This window comes from Musca domestica, unplaced genomic scaffold, assembly GCF_030504385.1.
Source record: "Musca domestica strain aabys unplaced genomic scaffold, Musca_domestica.polishedcontigs.V.1.1 8, whole genome shotgun sequence".
Classification (NCBI taxonomy): domain Eukaryota; kingdom Metazoa; phylum Arthropoda; class Insecta; order Diptera; family Muscidae; genus Musca; species Musca domestica.
In genome coordinates this window covers 13,665,527-13,691,825 of record NW_026712409.1, presented here as the reverse complement: position 1 = coordinate 13,691,825, position 26,299 = coordinate 13,665,527, and the positions used below count along the sequence as shown (strand labels likewise).

General features: G+C 36.4%; 3 protein-coding genes across 3 annotated transcripts; all 3 read left to right on the top strand.

Annotated features, from left to right (window-relative positions):
- The first annotated feature begins 1,091 nt into the window (after positions 1–1,091).
- LOC101900868 (uncharacterized) lies at positions 1,092–4,657 on the top strand. The gene is made up of 2 exons (XM_005188328.4): positions 1,092–1,990; positions 4,482–4,657. Exons 1-2 carry the CDS (start codon positions 1,677–1,679, stop codon positions 4,597–4,599), a joined length of 432 nt encoding a protein of 143 aa, XP_005188385.1. The 5' UTR covers positions 1,092–1,676; the 3' UTR covers positions 4,600–4,657.
- Positions 4,658–12,419: 7,762 nt separating this feature from the next.
- On the top strand, positions 12,420–19,877 carry LOC101901042 (uncharacterized). The gene is made up of 2 exons (XM_005188329.4): positions 12,420–12,866; positions 19,405–19,877. Exons 1-2 carry the CDS (start codon positions 12,589–12,591, stop codon positions 19,526–19,528), a joined length of 402 nt encoding a protein of 133 aa, XP_005188386.1. The 5' UTR covers positions 12,420–12,588; the 3' UTR covers positions 19,529–19,877.
- A 16-nt stretch (positions 19,878–19,893) lies between these two features.
- LOC101901212 (uncharacterized) lies at positions 19,894–25,848 on the top strand. Its single transcript, XM_005188330.4, has 2 exons — positions 19,894–20,287; positions 25,469–25,848. Exons 1-2 carry the CDS (start codon positions 20,037–20,039, stop codon positions 25,725–25,727), a joined length of 510 nt encoding a protein of 169 aa, XP_005188387.1. The 5' UTR covers positions 19,894–20,036; the 3' UTR covers positions 25,728–25,848.
- Positions 25,849–26,299: the final 451 nt, after the last annotated feature.

Below are 26,299 nucleotides of genomic sequence, written 5' to 3'. Positions count from 1 at the left end.
AGACAATTTTCTATCTCAGGCTGTAGTATCCATTTCGAACTTCAAATGCCAAATATGAAACAATTCCGGAGAATAATGTCGCTAAAATCATCAAAATATCGAATATCGGGAGGTACCGTTATATAGGGGCTATATGAAAATGTGGACCTATGTGGCCCATTTGCGAACCTGACCAGCCTACTGGCAAAATAGATATGTGTGCAAAATTTTAGCCCTCTATCTCAATTCGTTCGTAAGACAGCGTGATCATAACAGACAGACAGACGGACAGACAGACGGACATGGCTAAATCGTCTTAGAATTTTACGCTGATCAAGAATATATATACTTTGTTGGGTCTAAGATCATTATTTCGATTAGTTACAAACGGAATGACAAAATGAATATACCCTACCTCTTTCAGTCTGTCCAATACAAAGTATTGAATTTTTATTACATTTTAGTACTTTTCCTTTTTTTGTACGAATTTCTAACAACCCAGACTGAATCTCGTACAAAATTTTGAGATTTCAGCTTCAGCTATTTCGTCTGAATGTTGATTCTCGGTTAGTCAGCCAGTTATTTCACTGCTCTCTCTCTCCCTCTCTCTATCTCTCTATTATACATAGATAGTACAAAATAGTACTGTTGCTCAGTTGATTCCCATCTCTGTCCGGCAAACAAAAAGCTTTATTTCAAACTTAACATCAAAGCTTTTGTTAAGCTTTGCATTTAGTGATGTGAAACCCGTTACGTATTTTGTTTTCGGAAGACATGCTATGCATTCTCAATTAATGTGCGGAACATTCACTTTGAGTGCACACACGTTCGCAACATTAGCCCTGGTTGTTTAAGGGTCATTCGGATTATGTTGACACTGTGGGGACTAATAAAAACTGAAAGTAAAGGGGGTCACGAAGACCATATTTCCAACTTTACCACTCATTCACATAGAACTTCCCTGGAAATGTTCCGCTTAAAGAAAAAGTGAACGAGCGAGCGAACGAACTACACAATTAAATAAAGTTAACGGTAAAAAATTAAAAAATTGAAAATGTGAAAAAGCAACAACAACAACACAGTCTATAAAAACAATTGAAGTTGGTTGGTAAACAAATAACAACAACTTTGGTTAATAATAACAACAATAAGGTCAATTGTTTTTGAGCTGCCTCTGTGTGCGCATGATTGGTTGGCTGGTTGGTTAGCAGGTTGGATGGATGACCGTTGCAGTTATGTAGAGTTGTGTTGTATGTGTGTGTGTGCAAGTGTGTCTGCTTTTTTGGGTTTATTGGAGTTGGATTGAAAGCATTCACCCCGTGCGGCTTGTTGTTGTTGGTCTTTTTAGGCCGGTTTAAGCCAAAGCGAAACCCAAAACTTCGTCTTAAATCAAATGATGGCATCTAAGGCAGTCGCATTTCAACCGTTTGAACGACTACTAAGTGATTGATTTCAGTTCGGCCAAACAAAGACGGAATAGAAAAAAAAACAATACCTAGCAAACAAAACAAAATTTTCGACTGCATTCTCTCAAATCCCTTAATTAGGTCAGGGCAAAGTGTTACAAAGTTGTTGTTGTTCAGTTCAAAAAAAAAATTCAAACAATTGAACAAATATCGACCGGATTGTCAGCTAATCCACAACGTTTGATAACTTGGCGCCCAAGTGATAGTAGTGTTTTATAGTGCTATAGCATAATGATCGACGATAAAGACATGATCGAAATCAACTTGAACTCAACATCAATGGGTTCGAATCTGTTGCATGATACAACCACACCATCCTGCCTAACCAAATCATTCAGCATTGCCGACCTCAAGGATAGGGCATTGCACCCCAGGATTAAATCCCAACCAAAATATGCCACAATTGGTGGTGTAAAGGGAGTTGGTAGTGCCGGGGCCAAGCAATTGGATAGCCCAAACATTAGCTGTCTGAGACAAATGTATTGCCCCGACTGCAAGCAGCGTTTGGATAAGGACAGTGTGCGATTTGAATCTCTACTGGCGTGGTAAGTTTGTTTTTTTTTTTAAGGAGAATAATTTCAGGGGGATTATTTGTGATGGCTGCATTTTTAAGACACGTTTTTGCAGGACAATCAGAATTGAAATCAAGGCATTTTTATACCCTCAGCCATATGGCTAGAGGGGGTATATATCATTTGATAGGGTCAAAATGTGCCTAATATACCGAAAAAAACGATTTTAGACCCTAGGTCTCTTAGGACCAAATCCGTCTCAGGACATTTGGAGTCGATCTAGCGATGTCCGTCCTTCAGTCCGTCTGTTTGGCTGGTGCGCACGATAACTCTCGAAGGGAATATCCGATTTGGTCCAAACTTGGTACATCGTAATATTATTGTCAAAATTAGATCGAGGTCGAAAATGGGCAATATCGGTCCACTCCTTCTGGTACCTCCCTTACAAAAGGTCGAAATTTTCAGAAAATAAATTTTCGGCACAGAAAGAGAAACGATAATCCGATTTTGCCCAAACTTTGCAAATACGAATATTTGTATCTGTGCTAGATTAGGTGCGAAAATGGGTAATATCGGTCCATTCTATCAAGTAACGCCCCCACAAAGGGTCAAAATTTTGAATAATTACAACTCTCATAAAATGTGATGTAAGAGTCCGATTGTCTTCTAATTTCACACATCCCAATAATTTAATTAGCCCAGGGTCTGGTGTTAAGATGGAGTATATCGGTCCACTCCTTCCGGTACCTCTCCCACAAATGGTCGAAATTTTCAAAAGATATATATTTTTTGCACAGAAATAAAAATAATAATCCGATTTTGCTCCAACTTTGCAAATCCTAATATTTGCGTCAGGCGTGAAAATGGACAACATCGGTTCACTCCATCAAGTACCCCCCACAAAGGGTTAACATTTTAAATAATTACTACCCTCATAAAATGTGATGTCCGACTGTCTTCAAATTTCACAAATCCCAATATTTTTATGAACCCAAGATCTGGTATTAAGGGGGAATATATCGGTCCACACCTTCCGGTACCTCCCCCACAAAATTTCAAAATTAAAAAAAATATTTTCTGCACAAAAATGGAAGCAATAATCCAATTTTGCTCCAACTTTGCGAATCCTAATATTTGCGTCAGTGCTAGGTCAGGTGCAAAAATGGATAATATCGGTCCCCTCCATCAGGTACACCCCCCACAAAGGGTCGACATTTTGAATAATAACAACTCTTATAAAATGTGATGTTAGAGCCCGATTGTCTTCAAATTTCACACATCCCAATATTTGTATAAACCAAGATCTGGTATTAAGACGGAATATATCGGTGTACTACTTCTGATACCTCCCCCACAAAAGGTCAACATTTTGAATATCCATTAAACTCATAAAACGCGAAATTAATATCGGATTCCATTTAGACTTGGCACATCTGAATGTTTCTATTTTCACAGGATCTATTATAAAGCAGAGATCGGACCATTCCTTCTGGTACCTCTGCTACAAAGGATCATAGTTTTGTATAACCAAAACGTTTATAAAATCCGAAAAAAAACATCAGTTGCTCTTTATATTTCACACAGACAAACATTTTTGCTAACACAAAATCTGTTGTGAAGGTATACATCGGCCCTCTTCTTCTGGTACCTCCCCAACAAATGCTCAAAATTTTGAATACCCATGAAGCTCATAAAAAGCGAAATCAACATCAGATTCTATTCCAGACTTGTTACACGTCAATATTTCCATCAACACATGATCTGTTACAAAAATTGTAGAGATCGGACCATTTCGTTTGCTGCCAAGATTTTGAAAAAAAAAAAAAACACTCGAAGAAAGCGAAAAATGCATACAACTTTCTTCAAATTTCATCAATACAAACATTTTGGCTAATACAAAATCTGGTGTGACGATGCTATATATCTGCTAACCCCTACTGGTACCTCACCCACAAAGGGTCACAATTAACAATACTTTTATCTGTCATAAATTGCGAAACAGTTCAGCGATTCTTTATAACTTGCTACGGAATTTATGATTTCCCATAAATTTGATATAAATATTCGATATTCTTATTATTATGGCCATACCAATATTTTTATCTGCATTAGATGACATTTTCTAAAAATTATCACATGTAAAGCGAAGGATGTTAGTCTAAACCTGGCACGTCGCAATATTTATATCATATTTATTTAGGTCCGATACGAAATGGACATCATTGGCCCATTCTTTCAAAACCCACTCCATAGAGGGTCAAGAGTTTGAAAAATCATTTTTAAATAATCGAAGATTGGCTGAGGGTAGACATCTGTCGGCAAAACCGACCGATACATTTTTACTGGTTTTCATTTCAAAAAAATTGTTTTGTTTTTTTCCAATTTTTTTTTTCAAAAAAAGTTTTTTTCAAAATATTTCAATATCAATCAATTCCCAAAACGTAACAAATATAATTAACCATTTAACCTTTGTCAAAGATGAAATATTTCATTTGTCTTATTTTTTTTCCCCCCTTTTCCGCAGCTGTCTGCCATTATTCCCGCTGACGACTGTCTACCAATGCTGTCTGAAACGAGCGGTGGGACGCAAAGTGATCTGCAACAAGTGTGGCAGTAATTTGGGCTATTGGAAACGATCGTAAAAGAAACTGATCATTAACAAATACAAAAAAAAAAAAAAAAACTATGAAATGACCATTTTGTTGTTGCCAGTGTAGTTTTAAGTTATTGTTTAATGCCTCATTTAATTAATGTGTAAGCCAAAAAGAAGAAGAAGTAGTGATTATAATTTTGTAATAAAATAAAGAGAAAAAGAAAAAAAACAATTAAAAAATAAAATGGAGTTAACCTTATTTCAATATCACGGGACTCAAAATTTCTGTGTCTGGTACTATTATGATACTATTTTAAAGGCAATTTGGATGACTTGTGTGAAAAGCTATATTTTTGCTTGTGAAAAAAATAAGTGGTCAATCATGGGGCCATGAAAACAGTTTTCAGTTTTTTTGATCAAAACAAAAAAAAAAAAAAAATTAAAAAAGCTGTGGGCCGAACTTTGAATACCCTCCACCAAATACAAATTTGGCAATTTTCAAAAAAAAAAAAAAAAAAATAATAATAAAAATAAATAAAAATAAAATAAATAAATAAAACCAGTAAAGAAAGTCCTAAAGTCGGTCGGGGTCGACTTTATGATTACCTACACCACTTTGCTAATTTTGTAGAGCTCCACATAACAATTAAAATATTTTATGGGAGAATTTAATAATACACCCTATGATTATAATTATAATTTAAAGTTCAAAAGACTAAATATGCCGAAGCATTTGTATCTTTTAAATTCGGACTTGTATTGTCCATTTGGTGCACAATTAATTTGAAATCGGATAAAGATATATATGCGAGCTATATCCAAATCGGAACCGATCTCGATAAAATTTGACAAATATATTTGTGAGCTGTATTCGATGTATTTCCCTGAATATCGTTGTTACGAAGTGCATATTACGGCTGTGGGTAACAAATACAACAAATCGGATGAACAATATATATGGAAGCTATAGCTATTTCTGAACCGATCTTCACCAAATTTGGCATACTAGCTTCTAGACTCAATTTGGTCGCATGTGCCAAATTCCATCCCATTTGGGCAAATATTAGACGTTTGCTGTACAATAAAAGTTAAATCGGACGAAGTTATATATGGGAGCTACATCCAAATCTGAACCGATCTCGATAAAATTTAGCAAATGTATTTCTGAGCTGCATTTGATATATTTCCCCAAATATTTTTGTTACAGAGTGCATATTACGGCTGCGGAGGACAAAAATAACAAATCGGATAAACAATATCTATGGGAGCTATAGCTATATCTGAACCGATTTCGATCAAATTTGGCATACTTATTTTCAGGTCTATTTTGATTGTATGTGCCAAATTCCATACTATTCGGGCTGATATTACAGGTTTGGTGCACAATAAAAGGCAAATCGGACGAAGATATATATGGGAGCTATATCTAAATTTTTACCGATAATCTCCAATTTCAATAAGGTTCGTCCCTGGGTCAAACAAATGATTTGTGCAAAATTTCATCTCAATCGGATAATAAATGCGACCTGCATTGTGTTCACAAGAATACATGGACAGACGGACGGACATACATAAATCAACTCAGAAAGTGATTCTATGGAGATCCTCAAAAGTAACTATGGATCTATCTCGCTTCCTTCTCCATGTTACAAACAAATGCACAAAGACATGATACCCTGACCACCTTGTGGTGTAGGGTATAAAAATAAATAACATGAAATCTGTAAAAAATTCTGTTTAAATCTTATAAATACCGAATATAACCGTATAACCGTATATTAGGGTCTATACGAAGACGTGGAACTGCATAGGCAACTTTTGTCATAAGCCACTACACTATTCAAATGCGAAACTTATACAAAAATCGGTGAATAATGTAGCTAAAATCATCAAAAATACCGAATATCGGGAGGTATAGGATGTAGTATTCATTACGAACTTTAAATGCGAAATTTGAAACAAATCTGGTAAATAATGTCGCTAAAATCATCAAAATACCGAATATCGGGAGGTACCGTTATATAATTTTCTGTCATAGGCTGTAGTATTTATTTCAAACTTAAAGTACCAAATTTGAAACAATTCCGGTAAATAATATCGCTAAAATCATCCAAATACCGAATATCGGGAGGAACCGTTATACGGGGGCTATACGAAGACGTGGACCTACATGGCTCATACTCTGTTTTAGGATGTAGTATCCATTACGAACATCAAGTATCAAATTTGAAACAATTCCGGTAAATAATGTCACTAAAATCAACAAAATACCGAATATCGGGAGGTACCGTTATAGGGGGGCTATACGAAGACGTGGACCTGCACAGACAATTTTCTGTCTTAGGCTGTAGTATTAGTTGTGAACTTCAAGTACTAAATTTTAAATAATTCCGGTAAATAATGTCGCTAAAATCATCAAAATACCGAATATCGGGAGGTACCGTTATATGGGGGCTATACGAAGACGTGGATCTACATGGATCATTTTCTGTTTTAGGATTTGGTATCCATTACGAAGTTCAAATACCATATTTGAAGCAATTCCGGTAAATAATGTCGCTAAAATCTTAAAAATACCAAATATCGGGAGGTACCGTCATGTGGGGGCTATAAGAAGACGTGGACCTGAACAGATAATTTTCTGTCATAGGCTGTATTATTTATTTCAAACTTCAAGTACAAAATTTGAAACAATTTCGGTGAATAATGTCGCTAAAATCATCAAAATACCGAATATCGGGAGGTACCGTTATATGGGGGCTATACGAAGACGTGGCGCTACATGACCCATTTTCTATACCAAAAGTCCTACATACATAATACATATTTGAGTAACATTTGATCAACCTACTTCATTTCGTTTGGAAGCTAGTGCGATTTCCCCAGATGGACAGACGACGGGCTTTGCTAAATCGACATTGAATTTTATGACGATCAAACATATATATACTTTGTGGGGTCTAAAGTGTATATTTCAAGGTGTTACAAACGGAATGACAAACTTAATATACCCTCCATGCTATGGTGGAGGTTAAAAAAAAATACAAAACATATAAAAATATCACCTACACCTTGCAGTGATTTGGCAAATAATCATAATTTTTTAAATTGTAATTGTTTATGAGTTTTTTTCGTATCTCCACAAAATTTGTGTCTGTGTGTTTTTGTTTGTCTGGTCTGGTATTTTTTTCTAAACAATTGAATTATCCATTGGCGTTAACTTGGCCATGACCATTCATGATGCAGCCCCACCACTTGGTATGGTAAAAGTCAAGTGCAGTTTTTGTTTTCCAGCAGAAGTATTTCAATGGTGCAAAAAAGTTAAGTTTTTGTTATTAAATTTATTTACCAAAATCGTAATAATAATTAACGGTACAAAAGATGAAATAAATAACAGTAACAAAATGAAGAGGCCTATTAACAATTTGAAGTTTTATTTTTCTCAAGTGGCTCATCTTGGAAATTGTTTGCAATTGGCCTCTTGCGTTTGGTGCAAATTGAGGAAATGAAATGGAAAAAGGAAGCATTTCATTGATAAGACAAAGGAGGGCGGTAATCTAATCTATATATACAGGGTGAGATAAAAAAACTGCAACAAAGTCATAATTTTTACTTTTTTTATTTTATTAAATGAAAGCAAAAAATTTCGGAAATAGCATCAAATTTTAGAATAAGAATAATTGGTCACCTTTGGCACGAGTTATGACCTTCAAACTGCCAAAACCGTCACACGCTTCCCAAATGTTGCTCTGCGGTATTTTGGCCAATTCCCGGCGAAGTGCTTGCTTGATGTAATCGACACTTTGGTATTTTTTATTTTTATACCCTACAACACTATGTGTTGGGGGTATTATAAGTTTGATGGGGCCAAAAATTATGTAACACCACGAAATATTGGTTTCCCACATAGGAAAGTATATATGGATCTTCCTAGCTCGCCGAGCTGAGTCGATCTAGCTATGTATGTCCGTCCGCAATTATGGCCCGATCTTCACGAAATTTAGAATGGAGGTGGGGCTAGGGTCAGAATAGAACCCTATTTCTTTTGGAGATAATCGCATAATATTTAGGGGTTGAAATGGACCAAAAACTGAAAAAAATCCTGATTTTGCAGTTGCTCTAAAGGTCGCAATTGTAGACCAATCGACGCGGAAGTTAGCATGGCGCTAGAGCTTAGGGCTGGGCAGAAGCCTTCCAATTTTGATGGTCATCGGGTAATATTTAGTGGGTGAAATAAGCCACAACATTTGTGTTAAATAAAAGTCAAAATTTCCATTCAACCGCGAATATTTTTAATCCCGGCGAAATCACAAATAGACGAACAGGTCAATTCTGACTGTTACATAGATGCCGATAGTAAATATATCGGTTATATATAGCGAAATATATACAATGTGTATATACAAAGGAAGGGGATGTAAGTTAGAATGGTTATATCTCAAGAATGGCTGAACCGATTTTGACAAATTTTGTCAATTCAGAATGCCCTCTTGTCATAAAGGAATAAAATGTAAAAAAATCGCATAAAAGGGTATCAATAATTATGCTATGCTAGTATAGATTTGAGATTTGGCGGTGGTTTGGAAACACGTTCTATATTCGTACGAAAAGTACTAAATTTGGTATGGGGTCTCTGTTGGTATATTGGATTGAGATATGGAACTGGTTTTGGAATAATGTACTACAAGTGCATGAACAGTACTATATTTTGTACAATATGTACTGAAAAGTACTATATTTGGTATAGAATGAAGGAATAGAGATAAAATTCGGAATCCTGATGTTTAAGTTATTGATGGTGTCTGTGTTTCAGATTTGGCGGTGGTTTGTAAATGCGTCTAATATCTGCACGAAAAGTTCTAAATTGGGTATTAGGTGAAGAGATAGGGCTGGAATACTGAAAATTTGATATCGAGGTCTCTGTTGGTATCTGGGATTGGGAAAAGTAGGGCGTTTATGGAAATGCGTCCTATATTTGTACGAAAAGTACTAAATGGTACTAAATTTGGTATAGAGCTGAAATCCTGAAATATGATATAGATATCAATTTTGGTATCTGTGGATAAGATATGGAGGTGGTTTCAGACATGTGTACCATAATTGTTCGAAAAATACTAAATAGTACTAAATTTGGTATTGGGTGAAGGGATAGGGCTAGAATCATCAAATTTTATATTGAGATCTTTGTTGTTATCTGGAATTGAGTTATGTAGGTGATTTTGGAAATGTGTACTAAAAATGAACGAAAAGTACTAAATTGTACTTAATTTGATATTGGGTGAAGGAATAGAGCTGGTATCTCGAAATTTGATATTGAGGTCTTACTATCTGGTGTTGAGTAGATGTAGAGGTGATTTTGGAAATGTGTACTAAAAGTGCACGAAAAGTACTAAATTGTACTTAATTTGGTATTGGGTGAAAAGATATAGCTGGTATCTCGAAATTTGATATTGAGGTCTTGTTATCAGGTGTTGAGTAGATGTGGAGGTGATTTTAGATATGTGTACTAAAAGTGCACGAAAAGTACTAAATTGTACTTAATTTGGTATTGGGTGAAGGAATAGAGCTGGTATCTTTAAATTTGATATTGAGGTCTTGCTATCTGGTGTTGAGTAGATGTGGAGGTGGTTTTGCGTACTATAATTGTTCGAAAAAAAAAAACATTAAATGGTACTGAAGAGATATAGATTTTTCTGAAAATGCGTACTATATATTACTGAATTTGATTATTTGATTTTTAGATATTTAATTCGACCTTTATTATATATTGTTACAAATGTAAATTTAATAAAAAACGAGCTCGAATTTGTTAATGGGAGAAAATATAAAGCCGGTATCCTGAAATTTGATATTGAAGTCAACTTCTGATTTTTCGGGGTTTGCATATGGAGACGTTGAAATAGTTTTGGACAGAAAAATTGGATATGGGTCCATTTTCCAATGGTCTTACTAATATCCTGCTCGGTAAATTTCGAGATGCTACATTTTGAAGACTTTTTGGTGTAAAATCTACATATTTTCCAATTATTCTCTCCAAAACTGGAAAAACTTAAATAATAAAAAGTCCACCTTAAAGTTTAAGATTGATTCCAAAAGTTCGTATAAGGCCTTTTTAGTACTCAAACGCACAATTTGTTCAGTTTGACAAAATTTTTAATCCAAACTTCATACATCGTACATTTTAGGACTTTCAAGATTTTGTATATGCCTTGAAAGTCCTAAAATGTAAAAATGTAAAATTTGTCAAAGTGAAAGAACTGTACATTTGAGTACTAACAAGTAAAAAAGCTGTAAGTTCGGCCAGGCCAGGCCACCATTTGGTACAAATTTGGCGATTCCCACAACAAAAAAAAAAAAAAAATAAATAAATAAATAAATAAATAAATAAAATCCGTGAAAAATTCTGTTAAAATCTTAAAAATACCGAATGCCTATACGACGACGTGGACCTGCATAGGCAACTTTTGTCATAAGGTACTACAATATTTACATGCGAAACTTGAAGAAAAATCTGTTTATGATGTAGCTTAAATCATCAAAATGCCGAATATAGGGGGTACTGTTATATGGGGGCTATACGAAGACATGGACCTGCACAGACAATTTTCTGGCATGGGCTGAACTATCCATTACGAACTTCACATGCGAAATTTGAAACAATCCCCGTAAATAATGTCGTTCTAATCATCAAAATACCGAATTTCGGGGGGCTACGGTATATGGGGGCTATACGAAGACGTGGACCGACATGACTCATTTTTTTGACTTAGGATAAAGTATCCATTACGAACATCAAATACCAAATTTGGAACGATTCCGTTAAATAATATCGCTAAAATCATCAAAATACCGAATATCGGGAGGTACCGTTATATGGGGGCTATACGAAGACGTGGACCTACATAGCCAATTTTCTGTTTTATGCTGCAGTATCCATTACGAACTTTAAATGCCAAATTTTAAACAATTCCGGTGAATAATGTCGCTAAAATCATCAAAATACCGAATATCGGGAGGTACCGTTATATGGGGGCTATATGAGAACATGGACCTACATGGCCCATTTACGAATTTAACCTGCCTACTGGAAAAATATACATGTGTGCAAAATGTTAGCCTTCTATCTCAATTTGTTTGAAAGATAGCGTGATTACAACAGATAGACAGACAGACAAACAGACGGACATGGCTAAATCATCTTAGAATTTTACGCTGATCAATAATATATATACTTTGTTGGGTCTGACATGAGTATTTCGAGGAATCACAAACGGAATGACAAAAATTAATATACCCTCCATAGTATGGTGGAGGGTATAAAAAGCCTTACGAATCTTAAATTTCAAGGTGGACTTTTCCTTGACGAAGTAGCGGGCACTTGATAATATTAAATAGAGATTTGAAAATTTATAGAGAACTTTTGTAGTATTTTTTATTGTGGAACATAAGAAAACTTATTTAAAGTTTTTAGGTTATTTGTTTCAAGGACTGTCATACCAACAAGCCTGTCCGTTAAGGATAGTGTTTCGAGGACTATCAGGGTTGGTTGCTATTTTTGCACCAAAAATATCTCATTTTTTTCTCAAGTGTCCATCTCTGTGAGAGGCATCAAATTCTCAAATCATTATTTTTATTCTCCCTCCCTTGATCTTTTCCTCTTATCGAACACTTTCAATTTTCAAACGCCCTCTCTTTGGATACGCAAGATTTTTCAAAAATTCTGGGAATTCGCCAAATTCATTTTTTTTTCTTAAAAAGTGAATCTTGTCTATGCAACAACAACACTGATGCCAATAAAAAAAATAATAAAAAAACCATCCTTCGTCACCCCAAACAAATTAGTGCTGCCGCCTTGTTGCTATTTTTGTTGTTGTTGCCGGTTTTTCATTAGCCTCTCTCTCGGCGAATAGAATTTTGGTTTGAAATGTTTTTAGTTTTGTTAAAAGACGCGTTGTGACAAAAACGAAATAAGTTCGCTTCGTTCTAAAATAAGAAGACAGTCGGACGACAAAACGCCCAAAGCGATAGCTGCATTTAAATGGCCACCCGAACACCCCAGCCACAATCACAAAATGAAATGGTTGAAATTCGTTTAGACTCACCCCGTACACCGGACCCAAGTCAAGTGCCCCAATTCAATGCGGCTGGAGTTCAAACAGAGGAAAATAATGGCAAACCCTATTTGAGGTTTTATTCTGTCGGGCCCAAAACCAAGAATATTATTTGCCCATTGTGCAAGGAAAAATCGGATGCAGTGGATTTGAGTTCTTCGAGTCTTTTTGATAGTCTAAATTGTCTGTTGTCCTGCCTGTCGTGGTGAGTGAGAGCATTGAGGGGAATGAAAGTTTTTCTACAGAATAAATCCAAATTTAGCGATGACCTTTTTCGTAACACATTGGAGATCTGAGTTATGTTTTAAGGTTCCAGAGGTATTTCAATTATTTTAGCCACATTTTTCAATGGAATTGTCTGAAATTCCACACAAGGAGTTCCTTCTGGGTAGTTTACCTCCTGGAAGTTCCTTCTGAGTAGTTTACCTCCTGGAAGAGAATTGTCTATATAGGTCCACGACATCGTGTGGCCCCTTATACCCCCCCCCCCCCGGAATTTCTGGTACTTGGATGAAATTAGCGACATTATTCAACGAAATTGATGCAAATTTAGTATTTGAAACTCGTAATAGGTACTACGACCACTATATTTCGACGAACAATTTTGGAATTTTTCAAGTTCCTTCAAAATGGTGGAGGGTATTAAAAGCCAATATTGGCAAAAATATTCAGATGTATGTAGTTTAAAAAGTTGTTCTTTTTTGAGGGTTTTTATAATTCTAATTCTTTGACCTTCGTGGACGACGTGCAAGAAGGAGTGAGCTAATAGATCCTGATTTCCTTGTGGACCTTGTGTTAGTAGAAATGTTATTATTTGCAAATTTTGACTCTTTGCTGGGAGAGGTACCAGACGAAATGATCCGATTTTTATACCCTACACCACATAGTGGTAAGGGTATTATGTCTTTGTGCATTTGTTTGTAACATGGAGAAGGAACGAGATAGACCCATAGTTACTTTTGAGAACCTTCATAGAATCACTTTCTGAGTCGATTTATGCATGTCAGTCCGTCTGTCCGTCCGTCCGTCTGTCCATGTATTCTTGTGAACAAAATGCAGGTCGCATTTATTATCCGATTTAGATGACATTTTCCAAACAATATTTTTTTGGCCCAAGGACGAACCCTATTGAAATTGGTGAGAATCGGATCAAATTTAGATATAGCTCCCATATATATCTTCATCCGATTTCGGGTTAAATGTGCACCAAATATCCACTATCAGTCCAAATTACCTGAATTTTGGCACACCCAACCGAGTTCGGCCTAGAAGCAAGTATATCAAATTTGGAGAAAATCGGTTCAGATATAGCTATAGCTCCCATATATATCTTTCATCCAATTTGGTGTTTAATCCTCTCACATTCGTAATATGCACTCCACAAGAATGATATTTGGTACCAGGTATTAGATGGAGCACAGAAATAGCTGTTTTAAATTTTATAGAAATCGGTTCAGATTTGGATATAGCTCCCATATATATCTTCATCCGATTTCGGGTTAATTGACCACCAAATGGCCAATATCAGCCCAAATGGCCAGAATTTTGGCACATGTGACCGAGATCAGCCCTAAAGCAAATACAACAAATTTGGAGAAAATCGGTTCAGAAACAGCTATAGCTCCCATATATATCTTCATCCGATTTCGGGTTAAATGTACACCAAATGTCCACTATCAGTTAAAATTACCTGAATTTTGGCACACCCAACCGAGTTCGACCTAGAAGCAAGTATATCAAATTTAGTGAAAATCGGTTCAGATATAGATATAGCAACCATATATATGTTTCATCCGATTTAGAGTTTAGTCCCATACATTCGTAATATTCACTCCACAACCTTGATATTTGATACCAGGTATTAGATGGAGCACAGGAATAGCTGTTTTAAATTTTATTGAAAATGGTTCAGATTTGGATATAGCTCTCATATATATCTTCATCCGATTTCGGGTTAAATGTGCACTAAATGGTCAATATCAGTCCAAATCACCAGTCTAGAAGCTAATACGTAAAATTTGGAGAAACCCGGTTCAGAGATAGCTATAGTTCGTAAAATGCACGATAGAATTAGATAGATTTTGGTTTTGTACCAAATATCTCATAGAGCTCTGAAATGCCCTGTATAAACCTTTTTACGAGAGCTCTACTAAATATGCATAGTGGTGTAGGGTATCATATAGTCGGCCCCGCCCGACTTTTGAGCTTTCCTTACTGGTTTTTGATTATAACTGACCAAAGGTTGATGTAAATATTCCGATGTGGGATTTTATTCCAACCACTTTTATTATACACCGAGCCATATGGCTAGAGAGGGTATATACAATTTCATATGGCCAAAACGTGCCTCATTGAAATAACGGTTTTAGACCCTAGGTCTCTTTGGACCAAATTTGTTTCAGGACATTTGGAGTCGATCTAGCGATGTCCGTCGCCATCCGTCTCTCAGGCTGGCTAGTGCCCACGATAACTCTCGAAGCTTGTAGCCGATTTGATCCAAACTTGGTACATCGTAATATTATTGTCAAACTTATATTGAGTTCGGAAATGGGCAATATCGTTGCACTTCTTCTAGTACCTCCCCCACAAAAAATGTCAACATTTTCATAGAAAAAAAAATTACTGCACAGAAAGAGAAGGGATGGTCCGATTTTGTTATAACTTATATTTGTGAAAATGGACAATGGTGTGAAAATTAAAAATATATCGGTCCTCTCCATCAAGTACCTCTCCCCCACAAAGGGTCAACATTTTGAATAATTAAAACTCTTATAAAATGTGACGTACGTGTCCGATTGTCTTCAAATTTCGCACATCCCAATATTTTTATCAACCCAAGGTCTGGTTTAAGATGGAATATACCGGTCCGCTACTTCGGGAACCTCCCCGAACTTTTCAAAATAATATATTTTTTGCACAGAAAGAGAAAAAATAATCCGATTTTTCTCCAACTTTGCAAATCCTAATACTTGCATCAGTGCTAGGTCAGGTGTGAAAATGGAAATTATCGGTCCGCTCCATCAAGTACCTCTCTCACAAAGGGTCAAAATTGTGAATAATTATAACTCTTTTAAAATGTGATGTAAGAGTCCGATTGTTTTAAAATTACTCACATCACAATATTTATATTAACCCAAGGTCTGGTGTGAAGATGGAATATATCGGTCCATCCCTTCTGGTAACCCTTTCTGGTAACTCCCCACAAAATCAGAATTTTGAATATCTTTGAAGCCCATAAAATGCGAGAGTAACATTCGATTCAATTCAGGTTCGGTACATCTCAATATTTCCATCAACGTAAGCTCTGTTATAAAAATGGGAGAGATCGGATCATTTCTTCAGGTAACTCCTCCATAAAGGGTAAAAATTTTGAATATCCATGAAGCTCATTAAATGCGACTTCAGACTTGGCACATCACAATATTTCTATCAACACAAGATCTGTTATGAAGATAGTAAAGATCGAACCATTTCTTTTTGTACCTTTCCCACATAGGCTTCAAGATTTTGAATAAGCAAAACGATCATAAAATCCAAAATAAGAATCCGCTTCTCTTCATATTTCACACATTACATTATTTTTACTAACACAAGATCTGCTATGAAGGTGGAATATATCGGTCCACTCTTTCTGGTACCTTCCACACACGGGTTAACATGTTGAATATCCATGAAGCTCATAAAACGCGGAATTAATATCCTATACCCTTCAGACTGGGTACATCTCAATATTTCCATCAACACAAGATCTGTTACTAAGATGGTAAAAATCGGGCCAGTTCCTTTGGTACCTCCCCCACAAAGGGTCAATATTTTGCATGAACAAAACCATTATAAAATCCGAAATAAGCATACGGTCTTTTCTAAATTTCACACATGCCATTATTTTTACTAACACAAGGCTGTGAAATAAGCATCCAACTTTCTTCAAATTTCGGACATCCAAATATGTTTGCAAACACAAGATCTGCTGCGAAGATGATATACACCTGTCAATCATTTTTGGTACCTCACCCAAAAAGGGTAAAAATGTCCAATATCTATATCTGTCATAACCTGCGAAACAAGTTTGCTTATCTTAACTTGCTATGTCTGAATATTTCTCCTAACCAGAAATCTGATATGAATATGTAATTTATCGAAAATTTATGATTTCGCATAAAATGAGATATAAATGTCCGTTTTGCTGAAATTTTGCACATGCCAAAATTTTTATCTGTATTAGATTAAGTGGAATATTTCGGTTCGCTATAACGGTTACCTCACGAATATTTTCACATTTTCCAAAAATTTGCCCATATCTCATATAAAGTGAAGGAAGTTGTCGATATAGTCCAAATCTGGAACGTTGCACTATTTTTATCTGTCTTAGGTCACATACCAATTGGTTAATATTGGCCCATAAAGGGTCAATAGTTTGAATAATCATAGCTCAAGGCTGGAGGTGTAAATCAGGCGGCAAAACCGACTGATACTATTTTCCTTGTTTAATTCGACAATTAAATAATTTTTACTACAGAAAATTAGATCTCCCCTGAGATCACACTTTTGAAATCTCAAGTATTTGATATAGAAAAAATATACCCTTGGGATTTACAAGTTAATATTAATTTTCATACCCTACAACACTATGTGTTGGGGGTATTATAAGTTTGATTGGGCCAAAAATTATGTAACATCTCGAAATATTGATTTCCTACATAGGAAAGTTTGTATGGATCTTCCTATCTCGCCGAGCTGAGTCGATCTAGCTATGTAAGTCCGTCCGTCCGTCTGTCCATGTTAATTTGTAATCAAGCTACAGGTCGCAATTATGGCCCGACCCTCACGAAATTGACAGTAAAAAAGCTGGAAGTTCGGCCGGGCCGAACTTTGAATACCCTCCACCATTTGGTAAAAATTTAACAATTTTCAAAAAAAATAAAATCCGTTAAAAATTCTGTTAAAATCTTAAAAATACCGAATGTCGCCGTATATTAGGGTCTGTACGACGACTTGGACCTTCAAATATTCAAATGTGAAACTTGAAAAAAATCTGTTTATAATGCAGCTAAAATCATCAAAATACCGAATATAGGGAGGTACCATGGAGGTTATAAATGAACCTGCCCAGACAATTTTCTGTCATAGGCTGTAGCATCCATTACGAACTTCAATTCCAAAATTTGAAATAATTCCGGTAAATAATGTCGCTAAAATCATCAAAATACCGAATATCGGTGGGTACCGTTATATGGGGCTATAAGAAGACGTGGACCTACATGGCCAATTTTTTTGTCTTAAGCCGAATAACTATTACGAACTTTAAATATGCGACGCCATCATCCACATCAAATATGCCTGATGAGCCGCTTAACCAACGGCGAAACGCGTCGCATAGTGGTGAGTGTGTGATAGTGTCTATCTGGCTTTCCTTTTCACTGCAAATTTCAGATCATTAAGCTCGTCTCGAAAGAGAAAACAAACACTTAAATCATAAAACACATGATCTTCGCCTTAATAAGGCAAAACTCAAAAATTCAGCCGAGCCTGGCTGTGGGATTTGAACCGCGGACCTCTGTTTGCAGCCAACTAGAAGTTGCCGTCTCTACGTTCAGAGCCATTAACCCGTCTTCCTAAAGCAGCACTAAAACAAGTGTATGCATTGGAAGCAATGTAGTTGTTGTGGACAAAAAATCCATCACTACAAAAACAAAACGTTGCTGTGAAAAAGATCTGCCAATAGAACTTGAGTCGAACCTGGAGAATTTCTAGTGTATAATTCGCATATGCTAATTTGCAATAAGTTCGAAATATATACTACTTTCCAGAGAACGGCCCTTGTAAGCCATCATCCACATCAAATATGCCTGATGAGCCGCTTAACCAACGGCGAAACGCGTCGCATAGTGGTGAGTGTGTGATAGTGTCTATCTGGCTTTCCTTTTCACTGCAAATTTCAGATCATTAAGCTCGTCTCGAAAGAGAAAACAAACACTTAAAAAATTTAAATTTTTCTAATTTGTTGTCGCTCTCGAAATTTCGCATCAGAAGAGAGTTATGGACAGGGAAGAAGTCTAGCATTTTGGGTGACTATTGGATTATATTTAACTATAAAACGGACTACAATTTTTGTGTGAAATTGTTTTGAAAACAACACGATGGAGCACGTGAATATTGGCGAAATTCCCCGAATCAAAAACCTAAGGGCAGGGCTCTTTGACATTATTTCAAAAACGAAACCTTCCAAAATGGATTTGGATATAAAGAGACTTCGAACATATTGTAGTGTTGTAGGGTATCACATGGTCGGCCCTGCACGACTATAGCCTTTGCTTACTTGTTTAATATATAGTCATATGATTCATATTTGCACATTTTTCGGTACACCCTAATACACCCTAGAGGACATATTTTGTGTTATATTACGATTACGAACCCTAAAGAGTTTTTATTATTTTTCCCCTTATAAAGAAATCGAATGTTTATCAACAATTTATTTTCGGTACACCCTAATACACACATATGTGTATTTAATTTACTTTGCATATTTAAGAAAATAATAAAAATCCAAATCATTTCTACTTGATCTTCGCCTATTGACATCATAGGCAATCAGTACGCCACTCAGTCATTTCGTTGGTGGCCATACATTTGCGTTATTTTTAATTAAAAAAATTCATTTCTTTTTTGAGATTTAAAAATGAAATCTTATTTTTTTTTTTAAAAATATATTATATTTATTTCCCATTCTGTTTTTCCAGCTGTTTCCCCATCTTCACTCTCTCGTGTCTGTACACTATGTGCTGCCAGGATATTGTTACGGATCATCGAAAATGCTGCACCAAATGTGGTGGCCACTTGGGTTACTATGCCCGGCCCCAGTAGAGTAGACGTCTCCTTTATTGCCGGTGGTGGCGATTTTGAATAAATTATTATCGAAATTTGTTTACAATTTTTTCTCATTAATAAAGAATTTGTTATTTTGAAATTAAAAAAAAAATATTAATTGGATTTTTTTGTTTGTTGTAGTGGAATTGTTTGAGTGCGTTTGGCCGGTGACCAAACACACACAGCATGATCTCTTTTTGTTTTTGGATTTCGTTACTATTTCATGGGAGACATTTGTGATCAGCGGACGATTTTGAATAATGCCAAACAATCGTTTCTCTCTTAAACATGAGCTAATGCCGATGACTAAATGCCCTCCCAATGGCAAAGAAGCAGAAAAATAAAATCGAATTTTTGTTTTGTATGTTTTCTCAGTTTTTCAAAGCACTTCGTGGCATCTTTGTGTTTATTTTTTCACCCAGTGTCAAGTGTGTAGTAAATTGTGTCGCATCACCCCCAAAGGCGTCAAACCACACGCGCAAAATTTCTTCGATCGATTTTCGATATGGCCCAAACAAATAATAATAGTCCCACTGCTGTTGCAGCATCTGCTGCGGGTTCTACAAATCCCCGCGATAGCCGAATTATTGATGATCGCAAACCAGACATTCCCAAAAATGTGGGTCATCTTCTGAAAGAACCGGTGGAAATCGACTGCCCAGCCTGTCATAAACGTAACATGACCCGGGTACATAAGACAGCTGTGACTTTTTGTCAAATGTTTGTGGCGGCCATAAATGCTTTGTGTTGCTGTTGGTGAGTATGTTGGATCAGAATAGAAGGGAATTAGAATAAATGACAGATGCGGGTCAAATATGCAAATAAGATTTTATTTAGGGGTTCCATGGGATGAAGGCTTTGAACGAATTACTAAACAAGTTAAAAAGTATCAGTCGGTATTTCCGCCAGAGATATACCCTCGATATTTTGGCTAGTGTTAAGGTTATTCAAACGTTTGACCCTCTATTGAGCAGATCCCGAAGGAATGGGCCAATATTGCCCATTTCCTATCGGACCCAAAATATGATATAAATATTTCGACAGATGTGCCAAGTCTAAATGGAATCGGATGTTAATTTGGCGATTTATGAGCTTCATGGGTACTCAAAATTTCAATATTTTGTGGGGGAGATACTTGATGGAGTGGACCGATATTGTACATTTTCACACCTGTCCTAGCACTGACGCAAATATTATGATTCGCAAAGTCGGAGCAAATTCGGATTAGCCTTTCTGTGCAAAAAATTTGTTTTTTTTTTTTTTTTGAAAATTTCGACCTTTTGTGGGGAAGGTACCAGAAGGAGTGGGCCGATATTGTTCATCTTAACACAAGACCTTGGGTTAATATAAATATTGTGATGTGTGAAATTTGAAGACAGTCGGACTCTTACATAACATTTTATGAGAGTTGTAATTATTCAAAATTTTGACCATTTGTGGGGGAGGTACTTGATGGAGTGGACCGATATTGCCCATTTTAACACCTGACCTAGCACTGACGCAAATATTAGGATTTGCAAAGTTGGAGCAAATTCGGATTATCCTTTCTCTTCCTGTGCAAAAAATATTTTTTTTGAAAATGTCGACCTTTTGTGGGGGAGTTACCAGAAGGAGTGGACCGATATTGTCCATCTCCGAACTCGATCTAAGTTTGACAAAAATATTACGTTGTAGCCAATTCGGCCCAAATCGGATACTCCCTTCGAGAGTAATCGTGCGCACCAGCCAGCCAGACAGACAGACAGACAGACGGACGGACGGACGGACGGACATCGCTAGATCGACTCCAAATGTTCTGAAACGGATTTGGTCCAAAGAGACCTAGGGTCTAAAACCGTTATTTCGACTAGGCACGTTTTGGCCGTATCAAATGATATATACCCTTTGTAGCCATATGGCTGAGGGTATAAAAATAGACGGTTCCTTGCAGGTTCCCTATAGGCAGAATATCTTTTTGATATTTACAGAAGACTTTTTATATAGTTACTTAAAGTGGAAGAGATTCTTGAGGTCTCTTGGAAATACTCTCCAAAACGTATATATGTATGATCGTAAGGTATATATTCATGTTGAAATCACGATACAGCTCACATTATTTGAGTTTAAAATTTGGGATAGACCCCATATAGCGGTATCTCCCGATATTCAGTATTTTGATGGTTTTAGCCACATTTTCCAGGGATTTGCCTAAAAATTGGAATTTGTAGTTCGTTTCGGGTTCTAGTTCCGGTGGCGGAATATTGTATATATAGGTCCACGTTTTCGTATAGCTCCCATATAAGGGTACTTCCCGATTTTCGGTATGTTCATGACTTTTGCCACTTTTTTCAACAGATTTGCCTAAAAAAAAAACGTATAGCCCCCGTAAAACGGTACCTCCCGATGTTCGGAATTTAAATGGATTTTTTTCTCACATTTTTCTATGGATTTGTCTAAAAATTCTTATTTTTAGTTCGTAATGGGTTCTAGCTCTGGTGGCAGAACATGGAATATCTAGGTCTACGTTTTTTCTATAGCGCACATACAACGGTTCCATCGGAAGACTTTTGCCACATTTTTCAACAGATTTGCCAAAAAAACGTATTTGTAGTTCGTAAAGGGTTGTAGATCCAATGGAGGAACATTGTACATATAGGTGCACGTTTTCGTATAGCCCCCGTAAAACGGTACCTCCCGATGTTCGGAATTTAAATGAATTTTTTTCTCCCATTTTTCTATGGATTTGTCTAAAAATTCGTAATGGGTTCTAACTCTGGTCGTAGCGCACATATAACGGTTCCATCGGTATTTTCACGATTTAAGCCACATTTTCTAACAGATTTTTGTAAACCAGCGTCAAAACATAGCACCAATATGGACCTAGTCATCCTAGTTACATTTACTTACGAAATTATGTAAAATTTGGTATTTAAGACTCGCAATAGATTACAATCGTATACAATTGTCTGTAAAGGCTTCGTATGGCCCTCATATAACAGCACAAGCCATTCTCCAACCGATCTTACTGGAGTTAGTAGTTAAAAGTGCAACACGTTTGAATTCAAATACTTTTGCATAAAAATGTTTTCTTTATCCAATGGTGGAGGGTATAAGCAGTTCGGCCCGGTCGAACTTAATGTCTTTTTATCTGTTTTATTTCTTTTCTTTTCGATTTAAACCGATTTTGGTATGACAAGTCAAAAACGGGGTTTTCGCTGAAGGGAAAATCCAAGAAAGTCCGAAGAGAGTCCGAAATTGATATTTAACTGATTGATTTTTAAGGCTGCATAATACTTCGGTGCAGAGCTTTAAAAACTCAAAAAAGTGGAGGTTCTTTGCTGACGGGACAATGTCTTTATACCCGATCTCGTCCAGACTAGGTTGTGTTGGTTTCGACTTTTACACTACAAATAGGCGGCCTACGGGAAATAAGCGACGAGTTGACCGAGAAGTTCAGGGGGAATTCACAAAGGGCCCCGATTAGAATGAACGGAGAAAAGAGTGCAATTACACAACAGGATGCTCCCTAGGTTTTTGCAGCACTCCACTCACTTGGATACGCTGTAGACAATCATATAACTTGAAGGACAGACAACTGCGAATTTAAACGGAACGAAACACAGATCTTATAAAAGCTATATAAGACTATAGTCTTCAAATGCTTTAAGTTTGGATAGGAAACAGGTAAGGTTAGGGTAAGAGAAAAGGCATCAAAGCAGGTTGTTTGTAAGGCGTTAGTAGCGACGAAGGGGATCATTTCTCTAAGAAGAGGATCGAATCTTCCAAAGTTTAGAAACAAAAGTCTTCTAGAAAAGATCGTCGTGAATTCTTTGCCTAAGGGATTCGAGGGCGCAAGATTAGGATCAATCGGACAGAAAGTAAGGTGCCTAAGCAGGATGCTCCTTGGAAGTCTTTGAGACTTTCTTCTACTCCGTCGCTGAGCTGTGTGAAACCCTAAAAATGAACAAGAGCATTAAATAACCTACTAAAGTGTAGAAGAAGAACGAATCAAAAACCACGAAGTGGAGATTCCCCCAAAAGAACTTTGGCCGGGGCAAAAAACGAAGATTCTGGGTAGACATGGGAGCTGAGAAGTAAAGAAATTGGAGTACTTTAAAAGGGAAAAGTGTGTGTGTCCACACTCTCTTTGTGTTCGGTTTAGACCAGGATCGACCAAAATGAGAACAGATGAACATCCATATGTTTGAGAAGAAGAGAATGTTGCTGAGAATTTAATTCAGCAATTGATTATTGAATAATGTGAAAAGCGCAAAAACTTTATTACTTCGACCCAGAATTTTATAAAACTGATCTACCTTTACCAGTTCGCCAATAAAAAAAGATCCTAATACAGGGTGAGATGAAAAAACTGCAACCAACTTCAGACTGCTGTCATTTCTAAGCCACTCGTCCGACAGCTGTTAAAGTTAAAAAATGTGCAGCTTCGGTTGGCCACCAGAACAAAAGCCTCAAGCCGGCCATGGTGATGGTGTGGGCCGCCATAACTGCCGATGGTCGCTCTCCGTTCGTATTAATCGACAGTGGCATCAGAATGAATGCCGAATATTATCGCGGAGGGTGTATTAAAGCCTTGGACATGCAAACATTTTGGCCGCAGTCCTTGGACATTCCAACAGGACTAAGCACGCGCCACTCAAGAATTTTTACAAAATGAGGTTCCTCGCTTCATTTCCAGCCACCAAAATGGCCACCCAAATCTCCGGGTACCAATCCGTTGGACTATTGTGTCTGGAGTAGTTTGGAAAGCAAGGTTGGCACTAAAAAATACCAAAGTGTCAGTCACCTCAAGCAAGCGCTTCGCCGGGAATGGGCCAAAATACCGCAGAGCAACATTCGGGCAGCTTGTGACGGTTGCATTGGTCGTTTGAAGGCCATAATTCGTGCCAAAGGTGACCAATTCGAACAAATCTAAGCTTATTTTAAAATTTGATGCCATTTCCGACATTTTTTGCTTTCATTCAATAAAATTTAAAAAAAAATCAAAAAACTGTAAGTTCGGCTGGGTAGAATATCGGAAGGTGCCGACATATAGACAAGTACAATATATAAAGTACTCACAAAGAACTTCTTGCGTAGAATTTCAGAAAATTCCGTTGAAAAATGTGGCTAAAATCATCAAAATACCGAATATCGGGGAGTACCTCTATATCGTGGACCTATATGTAGATAATTTTTTTCCAGGGGACAAAGTACTTACAGGGAACTCCTTATGTGGAATTTCAGATAATTCCATCTTCAAACTTGACCTGCATGCAGAAATTGCAAAATTATAGCTTCCTATCTAAATTTTGACGGTGGCGTGATTACAACAGACGGAAGGACGGACATGGCTAAATCATCTTAGAATTTTACGCTGATCCAGAATATATATACCTTGTTGGGTCTAAAATAATTATTTCGATCAGCTACAAACGGAATGACGAACTTAATGTACCCTTAATACTATGTATGGTAGAGGGTATAAAAATGTAAAAATTATGGCCTGTGGCTTTGTTGCAGTTTTTTTATCTCACCCTGTAAAAGATCCATTGAATATATACTTAAATCCAACCAATATCTTCCTTATATCTTTACGATTAGAAGAAGTCGTCTAAGTTAAAAACATCTTCCATGGATAAAAGGCCTGCTACAGGTCCTCTATTTATAAGGAACATTCCATAGGTTCTCTAAAGATAGAAATCTTTTAAAATATCTCATCAGAGGACGTTTTATATAGCTTTTATTGTTAGGAGAAACCTTTGCTGGTCTTCGATTTCTGGAAGTCCCCTATTTATACCCTTTTTACACTTTCTGTAGTTTTTTTTTTTCTTTAAAAATTTCCTTCCGTATACCTTCATTTAAAACCTGACTTTTGTGGACTGATATGGACCCTGTATAAAGATCTATGATTTTTTTTCATAAAAAAATATCTATTTCTGTTCTTTCTCTCCCCTACAGCAAAGATGCCATTAAATGGGAAGGCCGCTTCGATTACAATCACTTCTGTTCCGAGTGTGGCTGCTACATTGGCCGCTACATTTCGTTGGGTTGGAACGAACGACGCATGTTGCGAGCGAAGCGAATGGAATTGGAAATAAATCACATGGTCGATAATATGGTGGATCGGGCCACAAACAATTTGAGGGAACAACAGCAGTCGGGTCAGACTTCGCCCTATGGTGCAACCACTGTGCCAAACAATGCCACGCAACTTTGAGAAGAAAAAACATTTTTTCTTTATTTTGATTTTGAAATAATAATTTTTTGTTAAATATTTTGTATATCATTTTATTTATTTTGAGTTCAATACATCATCGCTTGTTATACATAGACCAAACATATATTTGTTTATTTATCAATATGTGTCGGATTAAAAAAATGTATTGTCTGAAGAAAATAATTGTGTGTAGCATGAGCAAATATTATGAATTTTCTCTCGGAGAAAAAAGGAATATAAATTTATATTTTAACTTAAAGAATCATAGGTGAGAGCCAAGAAAATATAAAAATTCGTAGAATATATAGAATAGTAAATTTTGGGTGAACTTTTTTTGGACTTCCTCCCCAAAATATGTAGGCTTAATAGGTACATTTCTAAGATTTAATTTATGAGGAACGCTTTAAGCACTGTGTTGATGCTGATCAAGGATTTCTTTACCAAAACCATGGATATTTTTAAGGACTTCATTTTAAAAAAATTTCGAGGATTTGTATACCCTCCACTCTACATAGTATGGAGGGTATACTAAGTTCGTCGAAATAATAAGCTTAGACCCAACAAAGTATATA